The sequence below is a fragment of the Denticeps clupeoides genome, chromosome 17, assembly GCF_900700375.1.
Source record: "Denticeps clupeoides chromosome 17, fDenClu1.1, whole genome shotgun sequence".
NCBI classification, from domain to species: domain Eukaryota; kingdom Metazoa; phylum Chordata; class Actinopteri; order Clupeiformes; family Denticipitidae; genus Denticeps; species Denticeps clupeoides.
The window spans coordinates 8,673,321-8,693,010 of NC_041723.1; the positions used below are offsets into that span (position 1 = coordinate 8,673,321).

At 47.1% G+C, this 19,690-nt stretch overlaps 1 protein-coding gene and 1 long non-coding RNA gene across 5 annotated transcripts in view; one reads left to right on the plus strand and one right to left on the minus strand.

The window, feature by feature from the left end:
* dusp8a (dual specificity phosphatase 8a) overlaps window positions 1-19,690 on the minus strand; it is a 26,686-nt gene continuing 6,996 nt past the window's right edge. For 2 of the 3 annotated variants that reach the window (XM_028957976.1, XM_028957977.1), the window contains exons 3-7: window positions 17,468-17,606; window positions 3,855-4,021; window positions 3,584-3,743; window positions 3,305-3,428; window positions 1-3,076 (exon numbers count right to left, since the gene is read on the minus strand). In XM_028957976.1, coding sequence (XP_028813809.1) covers window positions 2,011-3,076; window positions 3,305-3,428; window positions 3,584-3,743; window positions 3,855-4,021; window positions 17,468-17,606 — 1,656 coding nt within the window. In that variant the 3' untranslated portion in view covers window positions 1-2,010. Of the gene's footprint in view, window positions 3,077-3,304; window positions 3,429-3,583; window positions 3,744-3,854; window positions 4,022-7,183; window positions 7,522-17,467; window positions 17,607-19,690 lie in introns of those variants that run through there. The other variant, XM_028957978.1, reaches the window with a different exon arrangement.
* Window positions 18,991-19,690, plus strand: part of LOC114766780 (uncharacterized) — a 3,884-nt gene continuing 3,184 nt past the window's right edge. For both annotated transcript variants that reach the window (XR_003742861.1, XR_003742862.1), the window contains exon 1: window positions 18,991-19,676. This is a non-coding gene — a long non-coding RNA (uncharacterized LOC114766780). The remainder of the gene's footprint in view (window positions 19,677-19,690) is intronic.

Sequence of the window (19,690 nt, forward strand, 5' to 3'; positions counted from 1 at the left end):
TATTTTTGAATTTTTATGTTTATATTTTGTTTCATTTTCACAAAACAGGTACAAGGGGAGGAAAAAGCCTTTCAATAGAACCTGAGGTATTTTGCGTCAAGCAGCCTAAGGTATCAGGATTTCTTTTAAAAAGTTTCCTAAGATCAAATGATTCTGATACAATGCTATTGTTACACAATAATAATAATAATAACACATTTTCAGCAATAAGGACAGCCTGCATCTTTTTATTATGTTATTAAATAATGATCATAATTAAATAATTATAATATCTTTAAAAATATAATTGAAGGAAAGAATGACTTCGCAATTTCTCACACAAGAAAAAATAGAACTGAACTCCAGGAACACAGAAATCCGGGTTGGAACTTACAGCAGCACAAAGACAGGGTCAAAGTTCGCCGTTACATAAAAACCCAACTGAATACATACATAAATAAAAATCACGTCAAGGGTGGCAACATCATTCACATTTACACTGACAGGCCCCCTCTCTGCGGTACTGCATCTCAACAAACAAATACGTCGGAGACTCAGGGGACTGTACTTATTGGGTCGGACTTAATGGATGCTCCCCTGAGATCACTCGGGACCACCTAACATGGCTTTGATCTGGACATGCATGCACTGGTTATTTTCCAGCAGAGAGAAGCAAAGAACGAGGCGACCCCCGAAAGAGACACAGTTCACTGGATTAATTTCTGTCTTTGTTTTAAATATAATTGAATATACAAAAATGGTCAATGGTGTTCGCTGCACATGTTTCTGCTTTAACTGAGTATGCGTTACAGAATGGGCACGGCCGTCATTCATCTCACTCACACACACCCTGCGCACAATAAATTAATTTATAAATATGCAGAGCTCATGAGGGGTTCCGAACACCCCCCATCAAGTCTCCCTGTCATTATTCGCTAATATGCTTGTAGATACAAAGCTTAAATAAAAAAAGTGAAATGTGAAACCTGCAGCTTCAGCTTAGTTTTGTCGCAGAACCTCCGTTACAGTCTATGCAACCGTAAATCCTTCTACCTGTGATGAAAGGACATACCATGCATAATTCTAGGTACCCTTCCCAAAAAGGCCTGCCAAAAGTTGTCTTAGAATAACAGATAATGTGATTAGAGATGAATCCCAGAAAGTCACTTTTGCTTGCAGCAGGAAAAATCAACAACAAAAGACAGAAATGGCAGATAGTACTATTGCTTGTAGTTGTGTATCTGTGTGTTTTTATAAATATCATACAATAAAACTGAGATCAACATAAAAAGAATTCCACAATTATTCTTTGTCATTACCAGAATGAACAGATAAAATAAATTAAAACTTATAAATGGGGTGGGGGACCATTTCAAATCCAATAAATTTGCTAGATTTATATATTTATAAGATTTTGTATATGTAAGCAACCAGCAGCTATTCAGCATGCTAGGGTAGAAGACAAAAAAAATATGGAGTGTGTCATGCTGGTACCCAACCACAAGGAATACCCTTAAACCACGTCTAGTTAAATGCCAACATGAGGAACAGGAGCAAGGATGCGTGGTGGAGGAGTCGCCACACAATAGACTTCCTTCATAAGAGGCCCACTTCCTCCACTGGGATTCCGGCGGTTGGCTTGGTGGATGAATTTAAACACTTTAAAGTCCTTCATCTGTATACTGAGTCTAGGAAATACCATTTGTCTGGGACAAGGCCTGGGAAAAGGCTCACGAACACTGCTGGGATGCCGAAGCGGGAACAATGGAGGTGAGAGCATCACTTTTCCAGGCAGAAATATGTTGTGTTGTTAGTACGTACATGGTCTTGTTACCCCTTAAATTCTGAATGAATGAGTGGGGTGTCAACACAAAAAAAACTCTTCCTGCTCAGGCCTTCTGTTTATGAGTCTTGAGAGCCTGAGCCAAACTGAGAAAGATCCGTTGTGCATTATAAATTACCCACCCCATCAGTCTGTCCCTTCATGGAGGACTGTGCCAGTCCCTGCGGACTCGTCCATCGGCTGTAGTGTCAGGACACCTCGATGATCTCCATGCTGCCAGAGAAGCTGGACTGTTTGCCGATCTTGCCCAGCTCCTCGCGGCTATGCGTCTCTGAAATGCCCTCCTCAAACTCCATCTGGCAGCTGCGCCGTTTGAACTGCTTATCAGACGCGCTGGACGGTTGGGCGTCCTCGTGCCAGCTGGCCCTCGAGTCCCGCGTCTCGCTGGCCTTCTCGCGCAGACGTACCGTGGACGGGTCGCAACCTCCCGGCAACCCGCTGCAGCCCAGCGCTGCGTACGTGGACCCGCTCCCGAAGTGCACCGATCCTCCCGTGGCACTCAGAGACTCTGGGCTGTAGAACCAGGGGGCGTCTCCCGTGGGCGTGACGGGCGTGGTGGCCTGCACCGTTTCCCTGTGTTTGGTCCACATGGGGCCGGTCCCAACCGGCAGGCTGAGCAGCAGGGAAGACTTTAGGTTGTCGTCCAGGCTCGGACTCTTGTGCACGGGCAGGGCGCGGCTGAAGCTCAGGCTGAGCGAGTGGACGGGGGAGCTGCCAGTGCTGCCGTTGTGCTTCCCTTTCCGGCGCGGCCGCGGCCTACCCTCGGCCGGCGTGCTGGGAGAGCTCGCAGAGCTGCCGCTGTCCGAGGCGGGCGAGAATTGGCAAATGCCATTGGTCACGCCAGGGCTGTCGAGCTTGCAGAGCTTAGGGACGTCCTCCGAGCAGACGGGGACAGCGCCTGACGAGCAGTGGGTGGGGGCGTACACCGACTTGATGTCTAGCGAGAAGGAGCGCTTCAGGCGATTGGTATCCATGATGCGCTCGGCTGACAGATTGAGGCCGTTGAATCCTTGCTGGAGTGAAGAGGGGGAGGCCAGTTTAGACTCCGCCTCCACAGCAGCCACCTCTGGCCCTTGGCTGGCCTTCTCTGACCCTGTGTTCTCACTGGCGGTCTGGGGACGTGCGTCCTTTTGCTCCGTACCAGTATTCTCGGAGGACAAAGCCTTCAGCAGGCTCAGGCCTTTCTCAAACTCTAGCAGCTGACCCAGGAAGTTGAAGTTGGGTGATATGGAGGGCCTGCGGTCCTTCACAAACCTTGTAAAGAAGAAAAGATATTTAACTCATGCTGTCCACAAGTGAACTCAGAGTCGGAGCGCCACACAATAGGCCATCGCTGTCTAGCTGTCTCACAGTATCATCTACATATTGTCCAAAATATGAGTCATTTCTCCTGACTGGAAGGAATGCATCTCATATTGCGACTAGCTGAGAATGACGCTTTAAATGCTTTAGAAAATCTTGGGTGTTTGCGAGATGGTTTACCTGTACGCGTCATCTGATGACAGCCCCATTGTCTTCATGATGTAAGCGATGGCGATGGTAGCTGACCTGGAGATTCCAGCCAAACAATGAACAATGACACGGCAGTTGGAAACCTTGGCTTTGTCTGCAAAATGGAGGGTGAAAAGCCAACATCAGTCATGGACTGGTGATACAAAAGACAACAAAGTGTCTTTTCACAGGTTAAAATCTCAAATTCCTCGTTTCCTGGTTCCTCGTCAGGTCACTGAACTCTAATGTCAGCTTTGCTCTGCTTCTTACCGATGAACTCGTTGGTTTTGTCCAGCCACGGCAGGAGCTTCTCACAGTAGTTGTCATTGACTGGAATGCGCATGAAGTGGCTTTCCGAAATGAACTCCGGCTTGGGGCAAGTGTTGCTGGCATTCAGGACATACGTGATGCCATTCTGAATCATCAGGTCCTGGGTGAGAAAACATATATATATATATATATATTGATTTTTGTTAATTGTCACCCAGTTCTTCATGCATTTGTAGGCTGCCATTGGATGCACCTATACAAGCACGCTCACCTTGTTCAGCACATCCTTCTGGGAGCCCAGGTAGAGGTGTGGCAGGATGCGCGTGGGACCCACATTAGCAACGGGCAGACAGGGTTGAGAGAGGCTCATGGGTAGAGACGGCACTGGCTTCCCCTCACACAGCCCCGGGAAGCAAGAGGAAAATGCAGCAAAGCCACCTACAGAGAAAACACACAAATACACACACTTTTAAGTGAAGGAAGGGCCAGTGAGGTCACCGTAGATGTATACAAATGTCGAACAACAAGGTGGAAATGCAGAGAAATAAAGACAGGGGAAGGCGGGGGGGATCACAGCGTTAATCCGGCAAGTAAAATGAGGCTAAACAGCAAGCTGGGCAGTTTACCTATTGCAAGAAACACAGATAGCATGCAATGCTACCTTTAAAAAGTGGGTGACGGGTTGTGAGAAAACACAAGTGCCTGAAACTCCCACAACAAGGAACCGATCACCCTGCAGCCACAGCACATCATTTCAAAGCCCACACAAGCACACATAAAAATCCCATCACATGACCCCAGCAAGTACAAGCGTGACATTTACACTTATCCAGGAGGTGCAGGTCAACCCCCTGTTTGTAGGAAGATTTATTGCAGGCCCATTAAATTAGCCGTAAAGAGAAGGATGATGTATTGGAGTCTGTGCTCGTCCTGGGTGGCTGAAAATGCGAAGCGCTTCCCCTTTAAGGGCGGATTTGGTCCTGGAATGTCTCTCTCCCAGCTCCTTTTCCTGAATGAGGTAATATCCTCTGCTGAACAATTGCATCAGAGCCAGGGAATGAGAGAGGCCACAGGTGCAGGCCAAGAACACGGATCTATGAATCATGATCCCGCACGATCCCCTGATGGTCTTTCTCTCTCTTAATGCACACACACACACACACACACAAACACAAACACTCTTGACTCTTAGGCTTTTAAATTTCTAACATACATTACAAATCCAGATGTACTTGCACCATAACAGTGCAAATACCTGAATGCAACAAGACTTAAATGTAAAAAAGCAACCAAAAACAAAATTCAACTTATTCTTGAAATATGTAATGCAAGTATACAACTGTAGGAAGTAGAGAGTGTGGGAAGAAGTGACACAGACTGAACACTGAGTTTCACACATAATAGCTCGTACTCTTGAAATAGGTCACTGTCCCTTTAAGACCTGGCTGACTGTTTCCAGCTATTAACAGCAACAGACAGAGGGATGACATCACCGAGGCTCACATGGACAGGCTCAGAGCTGTACTTGTCACCTCAGGCAGGCCAGTCCTGCACGTTCTCGTAGGACAGTAAGATGATAAATGACCACGAGTCAAATTTTCCATGACCCAGTGTCCGACCCCTGCCACAGGACTCCCAGGTAACCCAGAGCGCCGAAGCCTGCCAGGTGACATCATCTGGGAGTGGCCCAGTGCCGAGTCAACACTGTCAGCAAGACCTGCAGGGAAAAGGTGGAAACTCTGGACTTTTGACTCACGAGTTGATTACGGCCATGTAGCCACACTGCCGGAGGGAAGAGAATCACCAAAAATTCCCAGTTTTCCCATCAGGGATATCAAAAAAGCAAATACCCAGAAGGCCCAGAGTGTCACCAACATGAGGAAAAACCCCCACATGAATCTAGGCCTAAATCCATTTATCTGCATATTCCCCGGTTCACGCAATGTTTATTTGAAGTGATTCATGATTAATCAAGACTTCATACACACAGATCCTGTTTCGGTTTGTGCAGTCACCAGTCTTTGTGACTCAATGTCATGTGTCATCGTCTGCTGGATGGTGTACTGCCCCTCCATGACTGACTTCGGCTAAACACACAGTGTCATGAGGATGGAAAAGCCAGTGGAGCTGGAGAGTACCGAATGGTGAGAGTAAAAAAAAAATTAAAAAGTCCCTCATACAGTCGGCGTGTCAGGTTTCACACTCAGTAGCCAATGAGCTCATACAGCTTTGGCGCCACTGTGAGACGCACTGATAACACCGTGCTACAGAACGGCGTGCCATGCTTTGCCACTTAAGTAACGACTCCCCTTCTTTTCCCAGTGGCCTGCTGGGAATGAAATCCAGCTGTGCTGCTCTTTCATGCTCCGAGGAAGCTGTTGTCGCAAACACTCATACAGTGTAAAGGAGAAAGCTATGGAACAACCTCCATCGCACAAACAATACACATACACAAAATGAGTGTACTGTACTAGGTATAAATAGCACAGAACCGAACGCAGCTGTACAATTTTCCAGGCAGACGGTTCCACATCTGACCCCTGGAGAGGCAGGAGAAGGATTCAAATTGATGATATACCTTCTACAGGACGGGTTGGTAAGAATATCAGTTGGATGTTGGCACTTGACCTGCCGTTTAACGCCATGCGTCGTGTTCATGCAGTGACGGCGCCAAAGGCTCCCAGTCTTCTGTTGGGAAGACAAATGGGGGGAAAAAGAACCCCTTTCTTTGATATTCAGGTGGTGGCACCATGGGCCCCAAGGTAATGGAGCTCATCTTTGTAAGACCAAGTGGCTTTTTCAGCTGTTCTCTATTGATGTTTGTACGTGTTTGTACGTGGCGGGTGGAGGAGGATGGAGGAGGTTGGCCCCTCTCCAGACGCATTGATCAGGCTGAATGGAGCCGCTGCAGACCCCCAACCCTCCAGATGCAGAAGACATGACGACACGGAGAGGCTCCATCTGCCTTCCACTCTCCTGACACATTAGCATCTCAATGTGTTCCATCTGACATCACCTCTCTCCCCCTCCCTCCCCCCTTTCTCACTTCAACACACACACACACACACAGGCGCACACGTACACACAACAAAGCGATGAGGAAGTGAAACAGCAGGACTGGGACGGTTCACTGCTGCAAAGCTGCGGCATTTCCAGCTCTAACACACGCCGCACCACTCCGCATTCAGGACCAGTGGTCCTCCCGCCACAAACTGCAACCGGCTCACCAGCTCATGCGTTCTGAGGCTTTGTTAATGCAGTGACATACAACAAACCTTTCTCTGGCCGGTCACCTGCAAAATCGACAGTCAAGAGTGTGTGTGTGTGTGTGTGTGTACGTAACAGTGCCACTCTCACCATAGTCACAATAGAGACCCCCAGGTGTAGGACTTTGTGCTGCAACAGAAGTGCTGACTGCAAAAACCCAAACTGGCCCATTCAACACAGGAGTTTCAAGCAAACCTGCATTCTACGATGACAGAGTAGAAACATACTGCCAGCATTTTCACCCTCGCACATTTCTAGCACACCAGGAATCGCCTCTGACAGCTTAACATCACCTCCCGAACGCCTGGAGATGCAGCGGCTGCAGATACGCACCTCGTAATCCCCGTCCCTTCTTGGTTCTGCGCACTCGCACCTTTAGCCCCATGGTGCTCTGCAGCGGCTGCGGCCAGAAGCAGTCCTCCGCGATGGGGGTTATGACCACGTCCAAAGGCATCCGAGCTTCCAGCTCCGTGCGCTCCACCTCCAAATCACAGTCCAAAGGTCCAAAAGTTGATGTAAATTACGCAAAAAAGAGAAAGTGCTCCGTCTCAAGCAGACCAAACGAAACGAGTGAGAACCAGCACCGCACTGTCCGCAGACGGCAAATGACAAACGATCAGGTCCTCCTTCTCTCACTCTCTCGTGCCGAGTGGCTACAACTGAGAGCGCGGTTCCCTATTGTTGAACAGCACAGCCCCCCCACCCCGTCTCCTCCTCCCCCTCCCTCACCCGCTCCCTCGCTCTCCCTCTCTCCGTCAATGAGCTCACTTGGCGTGAGCGCTGGCCGGGCTCTCTCTGCCTCTCTCTAGCGGAGCCGCGGTTCCATCATAGCTAATGTGTAAGGCATGCAACCGCATTCCTTACTCAGCCAACAAATATGCAGCCACCTTTGGGGCCCACTCGCAGTTCTTCGGAAAAAGCCGAAAGCAGCTAAGGACCGGCTGAGCAGAGTCGAGATCACGCACCAGCACTTCCATTCTGCCCCGTTGGTACGACCTCAGGGGTCCGGCCTGTTTTTGCCTCTGTTTGTGGCCTGCAATAATCTTGAGCTATTCTCAGGAGTCCCGCACTCGCCCGTCTCAGCCACACAACTGCCGTTTTTCTTCCATTTTGCTGTGTACAACATAGCAAAAGTCACTTTTAATGTGGCCGTCACATACTTCCCTTGTGCTCACATGCGTGCACACACATGCTGCATGTCACAAGACGTGGACTGGCAAAGCCTGATGCCCGCACTGAACAGGCAAATCACCAAATTTCATTCGCTGCACTGCAACTTTTCTTTCTCTATTTACACAGCCCTATCAGCCACTGAGGCGGCTGACGTCTAACAGAAATAAATAATATCTAAAATTCAGACAGTACCAAGAATACTTGGACTACTTTGACCGTCTGTTGAATTTGGCTTGGCTTAAAGTGGCATAAATAAAAGATAAGCGGTTCATTTCATATTTCTGGGGATTTATGAGGAATGTTCAATCATTGAGAGGAGATTTACGAGCACCTAAATTAGCGCTGAGACGTCTTGGCTTTCAGACTGTGACAGACAGAGTGCAGACAGGCATGTAGTCACGTTCCTAATCAGAAAACAACAAAGGCGACACAGCGGGCGCTGAATGCACCAACTAAACTAGTGACATTTCTTAACCAGCACTTCACTATGGCAGGTCCGGTCCGAACAGCTTACTATATTATATTTAATTATTTAGCCTCCTCTTATGATGGAAGGCAGGGGAAAAAAAAAGAGTGCTGATGTGTGTGTGTGTGTGTGTGTGTGCTTTCTCTGCTCCGGTCCGCACTCAGAGCTGTACCAGCTGCCTGCTTCACACACCAACCCCCCCTCTTCCCATCCCCACCTTATCACCGCCACACACATGGCTGACGGTGCATGATTGACAATCTATTTAAAGGTGCCACTTTCACACATGCGTAGGCAGAGGGGTACATATAAGTGTTTCTGTATGTGTGTGTATGTGTGTGTCCATATCTGATAAACAGGTAGGCAGAAACCTAAGCGGTTACATTACTTGAGACTTCTGTGTGTGTGTGTGTGAGAAGGTGGAGAATGATGCAGAGTTGATACCACTTACTCCAGGGGTATCAGTGACTGGCCTTTCGGAGGCTGGCTTCTGGGTGACGTAATGGTTGCCCCGGGCATCTGCGGTGTAACGCCAGCTTACAGGCTCACGTCGCTCAATGACGTTACAGCAAACAAAACTCCGCGGGGAGCAGGATGGACGTACTGCCAGACGCGACCTAATGAGCTGAGATGAGCGAGTGTCTTCTCTCCAATCACGCGCCACGTGATTCCAGCCCGCAGATGGCATCCACCGCCAAGGCCGTTCTCATCGGCCATGCCATGCGGGGACGCATTCAAGAGTCCAGCAGCGGAGAGACTCACAGAACAACTGCAAACAACTGGCAGGTCAAGCTGTTTTTTGTTTTTTTTTCCCCACTCCATTTCAAATTTCCTGCTTAAAATACAGTTTGATGCACGATGATCTCTCTTCCTGCACAGCGTTGCTTGTCCTCTGAGGTAAGGGTCAGGATCCTGGCTTTCCCAGACACAGTGGCCTGCTCCGTTTCAAAACCACACTCAAATCCAGGAAGGATGAACGTATTTTACTTGCATTCCAGAGCACTGCGGTCACTGAAACGGAGGCGCCCGTGGACGTCGTAGTGGTGGAGTGCTGCACGGTGCAGGGGCTGCCATTACCGGCCTGAAGAATGTGTGGGGGGGAGCCAGACTTCTCCAGTGCCGTCATTTTTCTCATCAGGCTCAGGCCGGACCTGACAGATGGACTGTCTGTCATCTCAGACGCCAATTACAGTGGTGGTGCTGTCCTGCTGAACCATGACAGCAGCCCCGCGCTAATTACCCCTCTGTCATTACCAAGGCCACGGGCCTGGGTGAGCAGCAGAGAGAGAAAGACAGAAAAAATAACAACGCTGTCATTATGTCAACTCATCGTCCCCGCTAGGAAAGAGAGTCATGCTGTCCCCAGATAAGGCCATACCATGCGCTTCATTTTGACCCTGGGGACAGAGAGAGCAAGAGGGAGAGAGTGGGTCGGGCGTGGGCTGTTCTCAGTTCAGTGAGCAGGCGGCAATCGACGCCCCATCTGTCAGGGCTGGCTGCTGTGTTGTCGCCACACCAGCACCCAATCTTGCCTGGTTACAGTCTTCTGGCGAATCAAGGGACAAGTACCTGGGGAGCAGGTTCATGGGTATAGTAAGCAATAAGGGGCTGTCTGCATTTTTGGGAAAAAGTAACACTGAACTCGGCTGTTAACTGCTACAAATTACGTTCTGGCATCCAGTGTCTTCGTACAAAGAGCAGTAAATAATGGCATTCCGAACTGGCCCACAACGATGACCCGATCCGTGTTGCTGGGTGTGGTCCATGAGATCCGAATGGTCATAGGGGTATAGCATTGGTCCAGGGCGTCCAGCAGAGTGCCCCTTCCCCCAGCAGATAACAATCCACTCCAGAGATGCATGATGTCATCCCAGAGTGTGTGGAAGGGGAAGATATCCTCCAGAGAGGGTTACACAACAAGCAGGATGTGGGTGGTGTTGTGAGGCTGGGGGTGGGGGGGTTGGGGGGGGTTCTGTTTGGGAGGGCAGGGTGGTCTGTCCGCGAATGGAATGCTATCAGGAAGACTTGGAATGACGGCAAAGTCGAAATTCTTCAGGCGGGGGCCTTCGGCTTGGACTGGGAGTCCAAAATTAGAATTAGCCTGGGCGCAATGGAAAATCTACAGTCTTTATCAGGAAATGAGCACTGCGTCAATGGCGGTGTGAGAAAAAAGCGTGCGCTGCTGTGTGTTTGTGCTGCTTTAGAATTCGGTGTTTTGTATCCAGGGTTTTTTTTTTCCCCTCAAGACTTTCCTGGAATTCAGACGCTGCATGAGGCTGATTCTCCTCGTAAGTCTTCAGTATCTCTGCAGTGGCTCTGCAATTCTTTCTAAGCACATCTGTTCAAACAAACACTTTCTAATAGTGCCACACATCCTGTTTTTTTCTGACTTAAATTAACTTTAGATTTGACAAGATCCAAGTATTATTTCTTTCTATTCCAATGTAGCCTTTGCTGACTTTTATCTTGCTAAAGACTAAAGCTATCTGTTAAGAAAAGCCAAATTCAAACGAGTGTAGTTTAAAATGAGTCACCATGCAAATCCTATGCAACCGACTGTTGAGTAAAGCATGTGATAAAATAAAAGGAGAAGTAGGAACGGCCGCAACCTTAAAGAGGGTACACCCAGAAGCTGCATGCAAATCAGATTTAAATGAAACAAAAAAAAAAACGTCGAAATTCCAGAGCACACCCTTGTCCGTGGTCGCTTTAAGAAGGAAGTGTGTGGGACGGATGAATAGCACGATCACATCATCCCCAAACATTTTCACTTCTTCTTCAGCCTTCTTGGAATTGACATTACACACTTTAATTGGGGGCCACGCAGCGAGATTGACACTCTGGAGCTGGACCAGGGGGCCCTGCAAGAGCTCAGGCTCTGCGTGTATGCGAAACTGCCTGTGTAGGCATGAGGCCGCCTGAAGGTCAACAGCATGACCTCTAGGATCCTGTGTAGGAGTGCAAGCCGATGGGCGCCGAGGGCCACGAGGAGGCAGGGCTACGTTCAGGAGCCTGGCGCCAGATGTGATGACCGCAGGAGCCAGGCCTAAAAATAGAGAGCTGTTCTCAGCAGCCGGAGAGAGGGAGAAGGGGAGAAGTAAAGACAGGAGGAGAGAGAGGAAGAGAGAGAGAGGGAGGGTGCAGTGAGGCATTCAGAATAATGCATCTCTGTTCCCGAGAGGAGGTTACCTCACCTTCTAATGGCATCAGTGGCTCCTTCTCAATGAAATCATTGATCTCCCCATCAGCCTGGGTGCTGTAATGGACCTGGGCAGGATGCATGTCGGAAGTCAGGCGTCTGTGTGTGTGTGTGTGTGTTTGTGAGTATGTGAGGTCACGGTTGGAGTAAAGAGGCTATGACCTCAACCTTTCCACTATACATCAGCTGAGAGAAGGGCTAATTATACAGTCGGGCCTGAAAGGCAAACGGGCAGAAATGGCGGCAGCGTTTACTTTCTGCTTGATGTCTGGGGTGAGGTCACTACTGGCTCCACTGGACAGAGCGGAGGGAAAAAAGGTGACGTGACGTTTTGAACACTGGTGTTAAGTGTCTCAGAGGTATCATGTGACAACAATTCTTACGAAGTGCTCTACAGAGAAAGGGTCAACACCTAAGCATTACCTCACTGTGTTCACACACACAACACATACACACACACTCTCTGTGGGTGTTACGCCCAGTTACATAAACACTCACAAGAATGACTCAAACTACATTCACCTCTTAATCCTGTGATCTGGGGCACACCCACACGTAAGCTTGTCTAAGCTGCACGGCGCGGACGCCCTTTTATCCACTAATAACACCTCACCTAGCCTCGCCGTTCCCACTGGCCAGTTCACAGCAGGGGCAAAGCAGGGAAATGGCCATAGGGGCTCCAGCGCCACCCCTGGGCTCAGGACAGATGCATTTCTTTTATTACTGCAATTCTTTTTCTTGCAATGTAGTGTAGATTTTTGTAGATTTGTAACATGTTTAACATTGCCTTATCTTTGCCTTGTAACTAAGGAGCTTTTCCAGTTTTAACAAAGATATGCGGTGTATTTGAATGCTATTCCAAAAAGCATTCAAATGTAGACTCTGAGCTCATGGGTGACCCAGTAGTCGCCAATATAAATTAATCTGGGGGAAAACCACGGGGGAGCATAAAAAGGTGGCAGATGGGCGGACGTGAGGAGATTACGGCCAGTCAGTGCACATGTGCTGGCCCATCATATTCACACACACACACACACACACACATAGAGGTTTGAAAAGATTCTCCAAAGCCACGTGATGTTCGGAAGTGCTCAGGCACTCGCTTTCAACCAAGGAGTCGGGAGAAGGCAGCCGATTGGAGAAGAAGCACACACAGCTATGAAGAGCCCAGCTGTACCCACAGCAAGCCAAACCAGTCTGCCCATTAATCCAATGAACAAAATCAGCCTGTTTATTCCATAACCTCACTGGTGAAACATGTGATTCTGCGCTTCCAAGAACACAAAGTCATATGCATTAGCAGTTTTGCAAAAATGAGCTTATCAGGTAAGGTAACATTTTTGTTCTTTGAATGCTACCCGTGTACATTCTACATAACAATATTGGTACAACAAAAACCCACTAACTATCCATAACTGCTTATTCCAGAACAGTCTCAGGGCTGCCGGAGTCCATCCTGGGAAGTTCACACATTCACACCTATGGAGGATTTAGAGTGACTGATCTGCCTATAGTGTTCATGCCTGGAGAACGTGGAGGAAACAGGAGGAAACACGCAGCAAACATGGGTAAAGCAAACACCACACACACGGAGCCCGGGTTCTAACTCGTGACCTTGAAGGTGTGAGGTTATTGTTCTTTGGGTTCCTGTGGGTCTTCTGGGTTTTGTGCACATGATGATGCACAATCACCACTGTGGTGAATTCTGATAGAAATTAAATACAAATGGTTTTAATCCGAACAAACTGCAGCGGGAACCGGGCAGCCGGCGAGTCGGATCAGCACAACCGATGCCTTCAGTCGCGTCCACGGTGATAAATGCCTTCCAAAGATGAACACACATCACAGGCAGGAGCCAACTCCTGCTCCCGTACAACCCCCTCTCTGTCATCCTCTCCTCTCACATACATGATTTCTCACACCGACGCTCCACACTTCATTCTCCGAGCCGCTCTCGGCCGCAGAGCACCTCTCCACCAGAGTCAGCAGGGAGTGCATGCATGCCTCGCACGCACTGGGTGCAACAACACTGCGGTAAAAAAGCGATTGAACGCGCCACAAACACTGCAGGCATTTCCACTGTGTGCGTATGTCTGACATCAACACGTTGCAGTGTGTGTGTGTGTGCCTCTAATCTGTCCATTTGTGTACATATGTGTAAATAACTTGGGATGTAAATCCCATTGCCCAGACAGACAGAGACAAAAGAGCAGGTAATTGCTCTCGGTTACCATCTTCGCGCTGGGCCTTGTGCGTGTGAAGAGAAGGGACGTGCTGCCAAGGGCCAGGCCAGGAGAAAACCCGCAGCCATGCCAGGGCCTGAATATAAAGTCAGCCGACGTGCTAATGAACTTGTTAAAAAATACCGGGGGCTGTGTGAAGGCAGGGATACCCGTTTTCTCAGTCAAAAAGGAGCCAAGAGCCAACCGGGATGTTTCCAAGACATGTGCTGCCAAAAGTTCTAAAAAAACTCATTTAAGGATGAACCGGTGCAATCTGACGCAAATAACATACAAGGCCTGGCCTGGACTTCCCATAATGGGAGTGGAAAGGCATTTCCGACATACATTACACAGAAAGCCCTGGAGCAACATAGGATTAAGAGCCTTCCCTAGAGGCACAATGGTGTTGGTAGCATATTTAAGAGTGGGGTTAGAGCTCGTGACTTTACATGTTAGTGGAGTTGCAGACTGTGTGACCATAACACAGACATCCCGCTGTAACAAAGTGAAAGAGCCCCCCAGCAGGCGGGTTTTGGGTTGTTTATACAGCAGTGTGTGTTTTTACATGGCATTCCAGCATACTTCAACCAGAGGCAGGACCGACAGAGCGTGACATGTCACATCTGCTTTTCGGCATTCCCCACTTTGTGTCTGAAATCACCTTCTCCACAGTTCACAGACATGTTTGTGTTGTGAAATTGTGAAAGTGAAGTGATTGTCATTGTGAAACACTGCAGCACAGCACACGGTGACACAACAAAATGTGTCCTCTGCTTTTAACCATCACCCTTGGGGAGCAGTGTATGGGGACAGTGCTTTGCTCAGGGGCACCTTGGCGGATCAGGACTCGAACCAGCAAACTTCTGATTACAGGACCGCTTCCCTAACCGCTAATCCACCACTACCCCAAATTGTGTTGAGGAGCATCACCTTCTCCACAGTTCACAGACATGTTTGCGTAAGTGATGTAACAGAGAATTACACTTTAATTACATTCTAATTAACAGCACAAAAGCTGATGGTGTTTGAAACGAATCTTATATAAATATTTTAATCATGTATTATTCTCAGAAATTTGCACAATTGCATGCCTTGTTTGAACAACGGTTATTGTACTGAACTGAATATGAGACTTTTTCAGAAAAAGTGGTGTTTACTTACATTTGGGGCCTAAACAAAAAATATAATACTGGGACAGATCTGTCACATCATCGGGACCATAGTGTGCATCAGAACACACTGATGCAGGTTCAAATACACAATGAAGAAAGTCTTATGAATCGTGATATTACTGAGATGTAGGCCGATGATGGCAATCGGCTTATGTTTTCATGCAAATGACAAATGTTGTCTTTTTGGCAAACCCACCTCGATTTGTTGTATGATGCAGTCATGTTTTATGTGTATTAGACAATTCATGACCTCCAAACATATCGCCCCAGGGGAGGCTTTAGGGGAAAGAACTATGAGAATCTTGAACCCATGGGATGCCACACAAAAAAACAGCACAACTATACCGAGTCCGGATGCCACCTGAAGGGTTGCATCCCTGAAACACACACACACAAACAGCTATTTTGCATTTCAAACCAAACTCATGCCCTGTGCAAATGTACTGAGCCATTTAGTGCCAGGCAGGCACCACTCAGGTTCATTCAGCATCTGAGGGTGGTGGTCTGCAGACCTTCAGGGCCCTGGATGCATCATTCATGTCCTCCATTGCACACAAAAATAGGTTCCTGGCCACATTGGGAGCTCACACATAGGAAATGGCAAACAAGCCTGAACAAAACAGCTGACCAGACCATGGAAAAAAAAAAAAAAAAAAAAAAAAAGTTCGCAGCTGGAGCCAGAGCAAGCACCACTGGCTCCAGTGACCTCATTTCTAGAACGTTCCCCTTACACCAGCCACCACTCCTATTGGCTCCTGCCCCTGGAGATTATCTTCCACTGTTGTCGTGGAAACTGCAGATATAACGGAATGGAAGCCATTGCTTCGTAGTGCCTTACATTTTTAGCCACGCTGAGCAGGAAAATGCTGAGCCGGGATCTCTCAGAGAGGGGATATAAAAGGCTGAAACTGACTAAGACTTCTGCCGTGTCTCAGAAAATTAAGTCGAACGTAGAAAACTGCTGATGTGTCTTAAACTGTCACAGTGAGAAGATGCTAGGACAGGATCCTTGGAAATCTTAAACTCCTTTAATATACCGATATTAACCAGAATCTGCTTCAGTGTATCTGTGCACATATGTACATACTTGCCGACAAAGAGTTCTATAAACAAAAAGCATGCAGATTTTTAATTACTAAGATTTCTAAACATACCAGGTAATTCCCCGCATCATTCCCTAAACATTCCCATTCCCTGCATCATTCAATATATCAGAATTTATTTCTATAAATTACCAGTCAAAAGTTGGGGTGCACGTACTCTGTGGCCATCACTGAGGAAATGCGGGGGCCATTTTGAAGAGATTTGTTGCAGCAGGAGAAAGTGAAGTATGTTTGAAGAGTCTGGTGTGACGCTGAGGTGCTCCTAGAGTGCCAGGTGAAGGGTCCTAATCACTCACAGCAGCTTCACTTAGAATCAGAGTGATTAGGGTCCTTTAAGAGCTTTATTCTATCCCTATATTCTAATCTTATGCTGCTTGTGTTTACTTACTGTATGTATTCGGTTCTAGCCATTGTGCCTTTTTGAATTCACATGCATGTCGTACGCCTATGTACCTCCTTTTGCATGAAGCATAAAATATCTGTTTCTTTTCCAGAGTCGCCTCTTTTTACCTTCATGACTGCTTTGTTCACTATTGTGCTGATTAACAATATGATCAGAATGTGTTCAGCACAGACCTTCAGGACTGTTGGAAACCGTTGTCCAACTTAAGGTGGTGGAGAGGAGCCAAGAGTGTGAAACGCTGCCATCACAGCAAAAGGTCCCTGCTTTGGAGAGACTCTAATGTGCAACTTTTTTGCCTTGTTTGATATTTTTTGTTTATTACATAATTTCATAGTCCTGTGTTTTCAGTTTCGTTTTATAATGTAAAAAATGCAAGACCCATAGATGAGTAGGTGTGAGTATGGTAGTGTATATAGGCACCTACACTGTCTGATATTGTCCACTGATTGTGCCTGTGTCACACCTCCAGGCCCCAACCACTCAATTTTTAATAATGTCCAAATGTCCAAGTCTGGTCTTATCTGGACTTGTCAGACACTAGTCACCTCTGGATCACACCCGAGTTCAAACCATTCATTAGGAAAGTACCCACAACACCAGACCGCAGTGCGATGACATCGTGATTTGTTCATACCACACATGAGGAAACTAAACAAACCATAGCAATGTCTCATATTGGATTTATATATATAATAGATAGACATTGATGGAATCTGTGAGAAAACAAGTGCATTAAGTCCAAATGATATTACTAATACCACCTGGCCCTATAACCGATGTGCAGAAACACATGATTGCAGAAAGGAAGACATTTGTCAGTCATATCTCAAATAAGTTTTTTAGGACTGGTTCTCAGGAAAAGAGAATATATGCTCCTACCTGTCAGCAGGGTCACCCGGTGGAAGGAGCCCTCCAGTTTACTGAGAAGAATGTTGACGAAACCTTCTTTAGAAAGCTGGCTGGCATCCCGTGAGCCTTGGTCATACACCACCACTTCCTGTTTCCTGCCCAGGTCCACCTGTCCACCACACACAAACCCACAGCGGGTCAGACATTTCAGGCCAGCAATGAGCAATATGACATCTTTCCTGTACACTGAACATATGTAATTTTAGAAAAGGGCCACCAAACTTTCTTTTATTAAGCTCATCAATTCATTCACAGAGAAAAGCTTTAATTACATTTTATACAGTTTATGCAGTGCATGTATGAAGATCTGCATAGAGCTGTGTACAGCTACTGTGTACCCCTGCGTCTTTGTTTGCAGAAGCAGATAAACACGAGGGGATGAGTGTGACTCGCCCAACTGTCTGTGTTGTCAGGCAGTTTTTGGTCACATGACTGCTGCAGTACTCACTGCACTGACTGCATGGGAGAGGAGTGGAGAGGGGAGGGGATGGATTTACACCATTAATGTCTTTTAATGTCTCATTAAATGATTTGCATTTGTCTTTTTCACGAAGAACAGGAGCGAACAACCAGCATGTGCAACCCACACGGCATTACCCTAAGCAGAGCTTTTAATTAAACTCAGTTCTGTGCACATTCTGCAAGGTCACGGTCAATCCAACTGGGTGATGCATTGATTACAGTCCGGCTGTGTGACGCATGTCACCGCAGATGATGTACGCTGAACTGTACAGCTGGCGGTCCGTTACAGCAGGCAAGCAGATCATGGTCATGTGTACTGGCATATTGTACTCTGACTACTTACTCAAACAAAAGTAGGTGCAAGTGTGTGCGTGCATTGCCTTATCAACCCTTTTTGGCAGCAGCCTCACATGTGATGTTAGGTAGGTGGTGTGTGTGTGTGTGTGTGTGTGTGTACACCACACTAGTAAACAACAACATGTCCATACACTACAGCTGCAGAACAGTCAGACAGGCAGATCAATGACTCCTGCTCACTTACTTATTTAGCTGGAAAAAAAACTGCAGACATGTGACCTCAGGTCTCAGGCACACCATAACCCAGGATGTGTAATATCATATTTTACCAACACGTAACCGCGAGAAGGCCAACCTAAATTGGCTGACCACCTCTAAAGATTGAATTTCTTACTTTACTGTAATGATAGATGATGAGTGGAAAAGACATAAATCATGTTATAGGTACAACAATGTGTATGTGTGTATGGTGTGGTTGCAGATATAGTCCCAAGACAGTTTCATTAATATACACACACACATATTTCATTGTGTGTGTATATATATTACACACACACATACTGTAGGTATGTATTTCTCTTTCCTGCTTTTGCCTACTTATCTCTAGTCTCTTATCTTCACCAAGCTGCCCTTCCTGCTTTACAAGGTGTTCCACCCTAATAGGATGAGGCCTTAATCCAGAAGGTGACATCATCTACTGTAGGATTACAGCTTCTGCTGGAGCCGGTGTGTCACCCAACCAGCAAAAAAAACTATAACTGTTACTCCAGACACACACTCATGTGTCAGCAGTTTAACGATTATTTAAGAGTTTGGCGTGTGTGTGCATGCAGCCCTTAGCATAGGAGAGCTGCCTAAAAAATGAACACACATTTAAGTATTTAAGTAATACTGCTTGCCCTTCATTCAGGTCAGTGTGAATAGTGCACTAACTAACCTCCTCTGCAAGGAGGCATGCTGGGTCATCTACTGAAAGACAAAAAGCATCCAGTTCAGACACAACAATCCTTCTTCTGATGACAAACATTCTGCACCCACCAATTTGACAGCACTAACACCCTCCATTCATACAATGAACTGGGTCGTTCAGTTTCACATCCACTGAAGATGACGGTGATATTAGATCACTGTGGTAAAAAAAAATCACGTGTGTGTGTATCTCTCACTGCTGCCATCTGTGAGTAGCTCAGAGAATGCACTATGGGCTCCTATACGCATAGCCCCTCATTCTCCACACCCAGTTTCATTTGATTGTAAAATGCAAAACAATCAAGTGAACATTCATTTTCATATTCATAATGTTACCATTCACACATGCACATTTTGCTTTTTGCACTGCAGCTCTGCCCCACACACGGCACATTAATTGCACGTGTATTTGCACTACCACAAGCATTTTGGACTACTACAACCTGCACAAGTAAGTTCCCATTG